Here is a 13801-nt window from a genome sequence, read left to right as displayed (position 1 = left end):
CTGTATGTGGATATATATATATATATATTTATATATATATATATATATATATATATATATAGCCCTTTTTCTGACACCTTCCTAAGGCTGGTCGCTGTATAACACCTGTGGCTCCAGGAGATCTGAGCCTCCGCTAGCTGGGAGCCTGGCGTAATATTCACACATTTACATAGCGCAGCGCCTCCACTTACCCAGGATCCCCATGACGTGAGATTCCCCTGGGCAAGAAATACAACAACACACATACCCTGTATAGATAATAACTAATACTTTACTTAAGAACATACACACATAACACAACATATATCAACAATAGCATAACAGGTGTCCCTCTACAGAGGAGACACTAATAACCAAGGCGTCTCACCAAACGCTTTCCCCCACACCGGGTGATCCCACCCAGTGTCCATAGAACCCCAACCAATGTCCCGCACTCTTACAGAGATCGTGGGTGACTGCGCAGTCACAGTTAAGCTAAGGGCCCGGTGGTGCACTTAGGAATATGTGATACCTGCCGAGCACTCCGGTGCTCGGGTCAGCAACTCTTCACAAAGGATCAGTCGGCCGATGCCTCCTTCTGATCCTTCAACCGAACTCCTTGCATGTGGACCGTCAGGGCGGTCCCACTCTGGAGTAGTCTCTGCGGACCCCAACGTGGGTCCGAACCGCTTCCCAGGAACAGCAGCAGCCGCTGTGTCCCTATCTATCTAAGTGGCACTAACGTGACAGGAACCCTAACCTAGGGCCTGTCCCTGTAGTACAGCAACCTGTAGTGGCTTGGGGAACTCCTATGGGCCTGCAGGGGTTATGACCTGTCCCACTCCCCTCGCTCTCCAAGTCCCCTAAGCCTTACTAACAACTAGCTAACTAACCGCGCCTGCAGCAGACACACTGCACACACAGTCAACCTGCAGACAGCAACATGCAGCCATAACACACCGCACACGCTGCACACGCTCTCACACCTAAGGAGCAGCCTCCCTATCTCGGGCCGTCCCTTATCATTTACCCACTACCCTAACAGGGATTTGGGGCCTGCCTGGGACCCGGGGATCCTTACCTGGTGCAGGAGCCACTTGCTCCCTGCACCCTTCCTTCCCCTTACTGCTCCCAGCTCCAACTACCGTTACTCTAAGCCCGCGAAAAGTATCAATATCCTGGGCTGAGAATCCTTGGCCCTCATTGGCCACTATGAGACACCTGGTGTCTCCCTCGCTATGCCTCCTGGGAGTTATAGTTCCCAGGAGGCTGCTAAAGCATCGGGGCTGCGTGCGCACTTGCCCTGCGCATGCGCGAACGCCTAATGGCCGCCGCAACCTTTTCCTCTGCTTCCCTACCCTCGCGCGACTTCCTAAGGGCTGCCGGGACGCTCTGTCTTTATCTGCGCATGCGCGATCCCGCGCACGCTCGCGCAACATGTCATGGCGGCCCCCGCTAGCCGAGTGTGCCGCCGGAGCTCCAGGGATGCCGAGTGCTCCCTGCACTGGCCCCCCACCCTCGCGAAGTGCCGGCGGGTCCGTCGCTGCCTCCGGCGCCACCCGCGACCACTCGGCACTCGCGGAGGGGGGTCAGTGAGTGAAAAATAACCCCGGGGCTACATATATATATATATATATATATATATATATATATATATATAAAAGGTCATTCTTGGTTAAGCTGGGTGCTGAGGAAGAAGGAAGAACGGAGGCCCATGGTATCTGCCCAGACCAAATCGCTATTCTAAAATGCCAGAGTATTTGTTGGTTGGGATCAGCTTTAATCGATGATTTTCCTGGAGTGGGGAGGTGGAAGTGGTTAAACACATGGAATGTAGGCTTTAATACTTTAATTGTCATGTGTGTGAGAGTCAGACAGTATTAGCACAGTTGATTGGGTACACCACTTTGACCTTTCTCTAACGCAATAATTTATTCAAGGCTGTGCATAAGAAGGTCCAGAAATGAATTTACTCCGGAACACTTGCATAGTGCACAGTAACACGTAGAACAGAAGAAACTCCATGTGGAGCAAACATGTGAGGAACTGTAGTTACTGCACAGCCCTTCCATTGGATATATTATAGAAGTAACACAAAATTCAATGAAATATGTAAGAAAGGAAAAGAGCAGCGTATACTGTAGGACATCTTGTATTGCACAAACAATAGCTAACAGTGTACAAGCTTTCAAACCTCACAGGGTTCTTCTTCAGGTATGACAGTTCTAAAGTACAGTTGAGTAGCTGAATACATTTATAAGTTGTTTAATTTAAAAAAAACTTGTATTTATTGCCTGCTATATTTTAAATGCAATGTTGTTAATTGTCTATATTTTCAAATGCTTATCGTTCAATGTAATCTTCTATTTGCAAATAAAATAGAATACCTTGGAAACTTTGCAGGATATATCTGATAGGACAGTCTGGGTATGTTCCAGTCTGCATACTGAATGTGTTGTATTTACCTAGTTTATACATTTCATTTTCAGTTTCATTTGTGAATTACTCTGTGTTAAGGAGTTTTTAAATGAACTATTAATAGAAGAGATCAAGCATACCCGATGCTGTGCATCACATGCAAACATTTTCTACAAGAAAACACATTAAGTGGTTATGAAAAGAAGGTTTTCAACATCAGATATAAAGACTTTGGTTCAATCTACAAAAAAAGATTTACAAAAATTCACTGTATCAGGAAACATAAGCAAAATATGAAATATGTATTCTGATGACCTGTATTAATACAGCTTTCCCTAATGATTAATAGAAGGTGTGGGATGGGATCTAAATCTCAGGTCACCTAAGTAAGTGTCTCAGTAATTGAGAGTTAAGATAGGGTTAATTTATTAATGACCTGCAGTATGATGCCCGGCCAATTACAATCGATTCTTTAAAATATTTTGTTCATTGTGCTGAAAATAAACACACAGATACCCAGCAAGCTCTAAGGAACCCCAAGAATTGTTGGAACCCCAACAAATATATATATATATATATACATATATATATATATATATATATATATATATATATATACAGGCATACCCCGGTTTAAGGACACTCACTTTAAGTACACTCGCGAGTAAGGACATATCGCCCAATAGGCAAATGGCAGCTCGCGCATGCGCCTGTCAGCACGTCCTAAACAGCAATACCAGCTCCCCACCTGTACAGAAGCTGTGCGCAAGCTGGGAGACTATAGAGCCTGTTACAAATGCGTTATTTACATCAGTTCTGCACTTATATGACGATTGCAGTACAGTACATGCATCGATAAGTGGGAAAATGCAGTGCTTCACTTTAAGTACATTTTAGGTTTACATACATGCTCCGGTCCCATTGCGTACGTTAATGCGTGGTATGCCTGTATATATATATATATATATATATATATATATATATATATATATATAGGTACATATGTATATATGTGTGTGTGTGTGTCAATTGGACTGCTAGTGGGCGTGGCTAAATGTATACAGCAAAAAACAAAGAAGCCCAAAGCTACATCCAATACGACAAAATACACTGTGAAATACCTATTTATCTCTTGAAAAAGTGTAATTTAGTTAAACCCTTTGGCCTTTTTCAAGAGATATGTAGGTATTTCACTGTGTATTTTTTACATATTGGATGTAGCTTTGGGCTTCTTTGTTTTTATGTTGTATACATTTAGCCACACCCATTAGCACTCCAATTGACACACACACACACACACACATATATATATATATACATACATACATACATACATACATACAGTGTTCGACAAACCTATACATTTGCTCGCCCCGGGCGAGTGGATTTAACCCCCGGGCGAGTAAATATTGGCCCAAGCAGCACACGTTTGGTACTAGGTGGCGAGTAGATTTTTTTGTGTGGCGAGTAGATTTTTTGGTGATTTGTCAACCACTGCACATATATATATATATATATATATATATATATATATATATATATATATATATATATATATATATATATATTTATGTGGTAATTTTTGGGGTTCCTTAGAGCTTGCTGGGTATCTGTGTTTTTATTAACTTTGTCCAGCTGGTCTCAGCTGTTTTGGAGGTCAGTGAACCCTCCCTCCCAGGGTTTAAGCTCGCCCCTCCCCACTTTCCAAGTGAACAGGTCTTTCATGCAGCTGGTTGTGACAGATCCAATGAGATTTTTAATCAGTTAGTGTTAGGAACAGCTAATGGTCATGCCTTGATGTGGCTAGCAGGCTTATAACGATTTGGCCAAAGGGTTTAACTAAATGACCCCTTTTCAAGAGATATATAGGTATTTCACAGTGTATTTTTGTCATATTGGATGTAGCTTTGGGCTTCTTTGTTTTTTGTTGTATACATTGTGCTGAAAATATCAACTTTGGAGATAGTTCTACTGCATTTCATATGACCTACATTTTTGTATTGCAGGGTATAAATCTGATTCCTTTATCGGACTGATGGGCAAACGGTTTCTTGATCCTGGTAGGAATGGAAATAGAATTTTACAATAATTTTGAATTCATTTTTTGATTTGTATGCAATTTTTTTTCTTCCAGTGACAGCTGCAACACACATTTAAGTTTTCAAATGAAATTACTGTCAATGTAATTAAATTATTCTTTGACATTAAACTGTGATAGAATAATTTCCATGGTGTAAGGAATTACAATACAGAAGGTTTAGTTTGGTGTTCTTTGTAGACATTGCCTATCTTAATAAATGTATGAAACAATTGCTATGAAAAGCAGAACAAAGGTTAAGTTTACCTCGCTCAAACTGAGTGTTATTGCCTACTATTGGAACAAATAATCTTTTGTTGGGTGCTTCCTATGGATTAGGTTCATGTAATAATGACGATATAAAGTATGGGTGTACAATCTCCATACTGTACATACCTCGACAATATTAATTAATATTTGATTTATATTAATGTACAATTAAAATTGGAATAGGATATTCAGCGCTCGTGCTGCAGATGTAATGGTTGGAATAATCCCTGTGCTGCACGTGCATGGAGCGTCTCCCCAGAGGCTCCCACTTCAGAGGTGATCCCCCCTCAAGAGGGGGGAGGGCACCCTGAGAAGAAATAGAAAGAAAATAGCACAGAAGCGCACAAGGGATGGAGTTAATAACAGTATTTTAATAAAACAAACACATAAATGACTGAGAGGATCCAACCCCTTCTCAGCTCAAAAGATGAAGGTAAAAGTAAAATGCCCAGAAATTAATGCCATACATATGGTCTCTTTAACATAAAATATCTAGGAAAAATACATCACATACAGCAAATAACATTCAATGTAAAAATGAACATGGAAAGTACTGACAGCCCAAGGGGATTTGGATAAAAACCACCATAGAGGACTAAATACCCGCTGACAGGGGGAGACGGACACTTACACTAGGGCAAAGGTGGGGGTCCACAGCTGACCGCACAAGATCCGGATCGCGGCACCTGGGAAGATAGAACAGCCACCACTAGAGCCTCAGGCAGGCTCCGTCTCAGCCTCTCAGCAAAAAGGTTTGCTGAGAGGCTGAGACGGAGCCTGCCTGAGGCTCTAGTGGTGGCTGTTCTATCTTCCCAGGTGCCGCGATCCGGATCTTGTGCGGTCAGCTGTGGACCCCCACCTTTGCCCTAGTGTAAGTGTCCGTCTCCCCCTGTCAGCGGGTATTTAGTCCTCTATGGTGGTTTTTATCCAAATCCCCTTGGGCTGTCAGTACTTTCCATGTTCATTTTTACATTGAATGTTATTTGCTGTATGTGATGTATTTTTCCTAGATATTTTATGTTAAAGAGACCATATGTATGGCATTAATTTCTGGGCATTTTACTTTTACCTTCATCTTTTGAGCTGAGAAGGGGTTGGATCCTCTCAGTCATTTATGTGTTTGTTTTATTAAAATACTGTTATTAACTCCATCCCTTGTGCGCTTCTGTGCTATTTTCTTTCTACAATTAAAATTGATTTGTATTTCCGATTGTGTTAATAAAGTTGTAGCTCTATTTTAATTTTAGTTCAGGTTATTATGGTTAACCCTTTATTCTGGGTCACTACAGTATTAAGTAATTTCAGATCAAACAGCTACATTTTATATTCTACTGAGAAATACAATTGCAGCACTGTAAAAATATGAAGTTCTTTGGAGTGCATCATTTTTTAAGGGAAACAATAGCTATGGACATAAGAAAGCTCTGTATTATCCATCTGGTACAGAATAATTGTATTCTTTTTCAATATGCCAACTTGTTCATGTTACTTTAAGTTGCGGTTTAGAGAATTAAATACACTTTTTGCGCACATACTTTTGAAAGGTTCATAAGAGGTCATCCAAACAGACACTTTCTTTAAAGATTCCCTTGGAACACTAGGCTTAATTATTTTGCACCTCCATGTATTTAACTACGTCAGATCTCTAAGCTATTCAATGCCCAATCCTGATTTAGATGCAAATGAACCGTGCAGTTTAATAATTATTACTTACTGTAGTTAAGTATCAGGTCAACAACCCTGCTTTTGTTTACATTTGTAAGTCATTTTTATATAATGTCTTGGTGATCTTCCCATTTTCATTGAGGTGCATTCTGCTAAGTGATGAATGGGGTACTCTGACATCTATTCTCAGCCAGGAGTTATTTTTCATAGATTCTTCCCTACATACAGTAAGCAGCAACATCTTCAATCTCATAATCTCTGCTGCTTATGAAAGGTGGTTAGTTGGAATGTGGGACATAGTTACATAGTATTTCCCCAATATAGGAAATGTGGGAGGTTAATAATTAAGCTGCAATAATGTTGATTGACGTGCACTCACACGAAACACTCCCATCCACTCTCCATGGGAGAAGGAGTGGCTGAGTGAGTGAAGACACTGACTGACACTGAGTTTGAAGCAGGGGAACCTGGTTCAATTCCCAGTGTCGGCTCCTTGTGACCTTGGGCAAGTCACTTTATCTCCCTTTGCCTCAAATACTAGCCAAAAACATAGATTGTAAGCTCCAGGGGGAAAGGGACCTATGCCTGCAAAATGTCTCTGTAAAACTATTATCACATGAAACACTCCCATTAACTTGAATGTGAGTTTTCATGTTATATTCCCCCTATAGACCCAATATCCGTGAAACTGTGATAGTGTGGTTTGCAGCACTATGGCATGGAAACTTCCATTGACTTCTGTGTGATAGTTTATGCAGTTTAATGAATAACACCTGTAGGGGTAAATTCTATATAACCTGAAGCGACTGTTCAGTACAGTATACTGTAAATGAACTTTCCTTCAAATGTCACCTAACTTAATTGAAGGTCCTGGTAGTCAGGAATTCCTGTTACTACTGTACTTATCTCTTTTACTCACAATTTCTCCCAGCTTTAACAAAACAATTGTACAATTGTTTTGTGAACTAAATTGAAAGTCAGTTCTAGCCAGTGAGTGCGTTACCAGTGAGTGCGGGGATTATTACTATTATAGGCTAAATGTAGACTTTTTTCATAAATAATAGACACTTTTGTATAGTTTTTTTTATTAAAATAAAATGGTAAATACATTAATCCGCTTCTATATACTCTTACACTGCAGATATCTATATCCACACACTGTACACACACACTGTACACACACACACACACACACACACACACACACACACACACACACACACACAACAGTTCAACACACAATACAGCAGATCTACACACACACAAACTGCCGCTACACACACACACATACACACACAGTAGCTCTACACACACAAGCACACCACACACACACACACAATGGAGCTCTACACACACAACACAGCACCTCTACCCTCACAACAAAGCACCTCTACACACACAACACAGCAGCTCTACACACACACACACACACACACACAACACAGCAGCTCTACACACACACACACACACACCACAGCAGCATGGGCGTCCGCAGGGGGGGGCAAGGGGGGGCGCTTGCCCCCCCCTGGATCCAGGGCCGCAAACAGGGGGGGCACAAGGGGGACAAAGGGTACTGCTTCCCAGGCCCCGTGGGTCAGGCCGGGCCCCCTGCGCGGCCGGGCACCAGTTAATTAAATAAATTTTTTAAAAAAAGTTTAAAAAAATCGCGCCGATTCCCCGCGGTCCTGGTGCGCATGCGCAGGGCAAGCAGAGCCCGCTTCCCCCCGCTCCCAAAGTGGGACGGAGGGGGAAGTACAAGCCAATCTCCTCTGCGGCCCACTCCCCCTCCCGCTCCCAACGTGGGATGGAGGGGGAAGTACGAGCTCCTCTGCGGCCCGCTTCCCCCCCTTGGCCAGCTTCCCGCGCTCCCACCTCCCACGTGCCCCCCGGCCCACCTCCCGTGGCCTTGCCCCCCCCGAGCCCACCTCCCGTGCCACCCCCGAGCCCTCCTCCCGCACCCCCTCCCCAAGCACACTCCCGTCCCTGGAAGCTGCCGCGGGGATATCGGGGGCAGAAGGGGATATCGGGGGCAGGAGGGGGAAGAGTCCGGCGACAAGCTGCACCCACCCGGTCAAGGTAAGTCACCCCACCCAGTCACTGTCACCCACTGGCTCTGTCACCCACTGTCACCATAACCCACTGTCACCGTCACCCACTGTCACTGTCATCTACTGTCACCATTACCCACTGTCACCATTACCCACTGTCAACGTCAACCACTGTCACTGTCACCCACCCACTCACTGACTGTCACTCACCAAGTCACTGTCACCCACCCAGTCACTGTCACTCACTCAGTCACCCAGTCACTGTCTCCCACCCACCCAGTCACTGTCTCCCACCCACCCAGTCACTGTCTCCCACCCACCCAGTCACTGTCTCCCACCCACCCAGTCACTGTCACCCACCCACCAAGTCACTGTCACCCAGTCACTCTCTCCCACCGTCATTCACCCACCCACATTCAACATTAACCCACCCACCCACTGTCATTCACCCACTGTCATTCACCCACTGTCATTCACCCATCCACCCACTCACTCACTCACTCACTGTCATTCACCCAGCCATCATTCATCCACCCAACCATCATTCATCAACCCACCCACCATCATTCATCCACCCACCGTCATGATCCCACCCACCCACCCACCATCATTCAACCGTCATTCACCCACCCACCCACTGTCATTCAGCCACCCACCCACTGTCATTCACCCACCCACCCACTGTTATTCACCCACCCACCCACTGTCATTCACCCACCCACTGTCATTCACCCACCCACTGTCATTCACCCACCCACTGTCATTCACCCACTCACCCACCCAGGCAGGCAGACACATGTCTTTTGTTGAAAATATAAAAATAAACAGGTTGCATTATAATGTTTTATTCTGTATCACAATAAGAAAACAGTTAAGTAAAAGTTGCGCTCTAAAAGATATTTTTTCGTGGTAGGTGCGCTATGGGTTCGGGGGGGGGGCGCTATGGGTTCAGGGGGGGGCTGCTCCTTTCATTTGTCCTGGGCCCCATGATTTCTGTTGGCGGCTCTGCCTGGATCACTCGCAGTCCTGGGCTGTTTTTGGCATTTATGGCGCCGTACAGTACGTTAACGGCGCTATAAACGCCAAAAACAGACTCTGGGTGGACCGGGACGGAGGTGGGTGGGTGGGTGCCCCTGGCGTCGCGGCAGGCAGCTAGTGGTAGGCTAGCCTATGCTGCTACGCAGGAGGAAGCGCAGCGCACTGTCATTGGTAGCACTCGGGAGTGATGCGGCTCTCAATGGTAACACTACCTACCAATGAAAGCCGTCTCACTCCCAAGTCGGGACCAATCTGTGCCGCAGCCGGGACCGCCATTGCGCTGCGGTTATAAATTATACCCACCCCTGAAAAAATTTCTGCGGACGCCCATGCACAGCAGCTCTACACACACAACAGCTCTACACATACATGCTACACCCATAAACACTGCTGCTGACACTGACACACACACATACACACACTGGAGCTCTATACACACACACATCAGCTCTACACACACAACACAGTTGCTCTACACAAACAACACACACACAAACTGCTGCTACACACACATACAACTGCACAACACAACACACACTGCTGCTGCTATACCCATAAACACTGCTACTGACACACACACACACACACACACACACTGCAGCCACAATAAACAAAATGCAGCCACTTACTTCTTTGCAGACTCTCTCCCCCCAATTCAACTGAATCTGCTCAGAAAATTTCAGTCAGCTCAGGAGGGGAGGAGTCAACCCGTGGCTAATACTTCCTGACCAATCCCCTGCCCTGTCTCAGAGCTTTTATTTACAGTAATACAGTAAGGTCCACAGCTATCAAAAATATTTATATATATTTTTTAAAGAACGTGTTATTTGCAATGTACCTATCTTGGCTGAAATACTGTAATTTGGATGTCAATTGTACATATTGTTAATTAACAGCACTAAATATTTCAGTACTTACAAGGTTGCTGAAAAGTGAAATACTACTTTGCCTTTATTGATAAACACCACACTGTGGATAACCAAAGCTTTATAGGGAAACATTTGTTCTTTTATCAGCCATATTACACATATTGTATATATAGCCATGCATAATAATGGTATATTACTTTCCTCTCTGTTGGCAGTAAGTCCTGGTAAGTACAGGTATGCCAGCAGTAGTTATGGAAGTTTTCCCTCACACCATGGTGAGGTGCCCTGTGTATGGAGGGGAGTGGCTGTATGCTCTGAGTCCCTGGATAGTGACATCAGGGATGCACCTGCCTCCTGAAGTATATAAGGCAGTGTGTTCCAGCAGCTGTGGGAAGTTTTTGGGACGTTGTATTTTCCTGCATAAGGGATTGTAGGAACACTTTGTGATCCTAGTGCAGTAACTAGCGGTCCAGGTTGACCAATCGGCCTGTCTAAGCCAATTTGTGTCTAGGGACCTGGCACAGAGAGGACCTCCCTAGGAGAAGAGGGAATCCCACTTCAATTTGGGAGGGCGTACCTGGCAAAGGGACAGCACGGAGGGATGTGCGGCTAGAGCCGGCAGCTGCATGGGGCAGTCTGCTTCATCCCAATCTGCAATAAAGATAACCTTGTTAACGAAGCCTCCACTGTGTGAGTGTGAAATTACTCAACAGTGGCAGTCACCACCAAGAAGGAGTTCCTCACCAGGACCATCTCCCTGCGGAAGCACAGATCCTGATGAGGTGGAGGCGCTGCACATGATGTAAGTTGAACTCTGTAAGGAGGCAGGATTCACGCCGCCCACGGCGTGCTCCTCACTCACCCGCGGCTCTGTCGGTGGCTCCCGCGGCTCACATGGATGTCTCCCTCATGGCGCCGAGCTCTCATACGCGCGCGCACGTCAGGTCTCCTCTTCTGCCCTCGGTTCAGGGCGTGGGACCGCGCACGCATCCACAGGCGCTGCCACACGGAGGTGCGGCCACACAGGGGCGCACCAACCTTTTAAAGACACAGTACGCTTTTCCAATGCCACAATACAATTCACCAATTCTTCTAGGATTTATAGCTCCTCCTCCAGGAACTCATTTAGACCTATTCCTGTCTCAGCCTGGCCCATTCACACACCCCCACCTTGCTACTCGGCCATTGGTTCCTCGTACCTACATATACCCTCCAGTTTCATTAACTCGTCGGCTGAGCATAGAACCAGTTGTTCTCATCACTCTCTGCCTCCCTAGTTCTGTTTCACAGATTTCCTCGTGTACCGGACCGGCTTCTGCTACGTCTTCCTGCACCTCTGGCATCCCGAACTCGGCATACGGCATCACGACTCTCCTCATCTCTGGCATCCTGATTCTGGCTTAAGGTAAACGACAACGTCTCTCTCTCTAACCCTGGACTTGGCTACCGCACCCTCTACCATCCGTACCTCTCCTACCCCGATCCCGGAATCCCAGACCACTCTTCAATCAAGACGTGCCCTCGTGGCTGTGGGTGGCGTAATAACATTTCCCACCTCAGCACGGTCCAGTCTCGTGTGTGGTGAGCAATCCTGACAAACTCGCACCCACTACCTCAGCTACCTGTCCTGATGACATCCCCTAATACCATCAAGCGGTAGACTCAAGAGTCCTGTTGCCTACAGGTGCACCACCAAACACGAACACGTAATGGGGGTTGGTTGCTAGAGTACCCGGGCCAATGTGAGATTGGGGGGGGGAAACCCGTTACAATTGGAGGCGCTGCTGAGATACCTGTCAACAGGACAGGCTTTTGCTAGGCACACTAGGAAACAGGGAGTGTGTATGCTGCCACTTTGTGCTGTGTTGGGATGGAACCGCAGGAGTAACCTGGGAACCTGAGAGGAGTTAGTGGGTCTGGAGAGGGGCTATAGCTGTCCGAGTCACCTTGAGGTAGCGCTAGGGGTAGGATGCCTGAAGGGATAGCCTGTTAACTAGGTCAGGACTCCTGGAGAGGGTCTGCACTAGGCTGACCAAGAGAGATAGACGCCCAAGTACTGCATGGAAGCCCCAGAGTACTCTAGCCCATTTCAGATCACTTACCGAAGGGAGCACAGACTGGGAGGAAGGAGATACAGTAGACACTGAGAGAGTGAGCCTAGCCTGAGGTAGTGCAAACACGAGTTAGATCTACGTTAGGTACATAAGGTGGTGTACAAGGCATGTTTATTGTACTGATGTGGTAGCTGCCCCGCAGTGCGGAGCTCCATGTACAATAATCCAGTATACAGTGATCAAGAAACAACCGTCAGAATGGAGGATCTGCAAAGAGCAGGTCCAGGATGCCGGAATAAGGAAGAAGAACAAGCTACAGGAGAGACTCTTGTGTGTTTGTTATGGAATGGCGTGAAAGCCGTGGCTGCGCCGTGTTTGTCCTGCCTATGTTCTCGGGAAGATACCCTCGAGACTAGTGAGGACGACAGCCTTGCGAGATGGGAGGAACGAAATGGACTTTGTTATACACCAATAAACAAACAGCCAGACGCTACCTCAAATATGAAGAAGGACAGTACTCACCAAAATGGTGGTTCCCTGCGTTCCCGGGACACCGCGTGGGCCAGCTGCAGAAAGTCTTGCAACTTTGCAGTTTGCTAATTGTTGGCCAGGATTGGCGGCATCGAGAAAACTCCACCCTGCCGGGGAGTTTGGCACGAAAGCTGGAGCCGCGCCCTCATGGACTATGACTCACTCCGCCCCTTTGCTGGGTCAGCCTACAAAGCTGCGAGACATCCCCCTAGTTTCAACCAGGGGGAGTGGTCTGCAGTTCCACCAGATGCCGATGGAGGAAGGGGGGGGAAGGATTGCTCAACCATCCCCTGCACTTCAGTTGCGAAGAGCCATTGATCAATACAGACCGCTAAGACGAGTGCATCCGTTGGTGACCATGGCTGAGCAAGCGGAGAAAGTAGAACAGAGTCCCTTGATATCTATCCATCCCTATTCGGCTCCAGGAGGCTTCCTGATTATCCGCGTAGAGGGTGTGGAGACAGTGGTCTGTCTCTGCCTGCAGTGCAGACTGCCGGGCGGAGCTGTGGGCAGCAAGGCTCGATGTCCTCACTGTAGACTGCAGTATATGTGGCCTATGACGACGTTTGTGCCGGTACAAGCCGTGGGAGTGAAAGATTCTACCCCGATGTCAGCGGCGGAGCTTCCGGGTGCACTGTGGAGGGAGAGTGCAGGCCCCGCGGAGAAGGAATTAAGCCGAGTCCCTAAGGCAGAGAAACCCAGCCATCGGAGAGGTGACCGGAAAGGAGCCCATCGACGGTCCCCTACTGGAATACCCCGCCCAAACTGTAAATTAGAGTCCTCGGACGAGGAGTGTGCCAGGCTGGCAGATGCACAGGACTTGTTGACGGAGTACCATACCAGTGGTATCCC

The 13801-nt window shown here is 46.5% G+C and overlaps 1 protein-coding gene across 3 annotated transcripts in view; it reads left to right on the top strand.

Annotated features, from left to right (window-relative positions):
• Positions 1 to 13801, top strand: part of LOC142488750 (tachykinin-like peptide) — a 44395-nt gene that overhangs the window by 19699 nt on the left and 10895 nt on the right. For 2 of the 3 annotated variants that reach the window (XM_075589131.1, XM_075589130.1), the window contains one exon: positions 4404 to 4457. The exons of the other annotated variant lie outside the window; for it this stretch is intronic. In XM_075589131.1, the coding sequence (XP_075445246.1) occupies positions 4404 to 4457 (54 nt within the window). The remainder of the gene's footprint in view (positions 1 to 4403; positions 4458 to 13801) is intronic. 3 annotated transcript variants of the gene reach the window in all.

Source organism: Ascaphus truei, chromosome 2 (assembly GCF_040206685.1).
Source record: "Ascaphus truei isolate aAscTru1 chromosome 2, aAscTru1.hap1, whole genome shotgun sequence".
NCBI lineage: Eukaryota > Metazoa > Chordata > Amphibia > Anura > Ascaphidae > Ascaphus > Ascaphus truei.
Note: the sequence above shows the minus strand (reverse complement) of the source record. Positions and strands in the feature narration are given on the sequence as shown.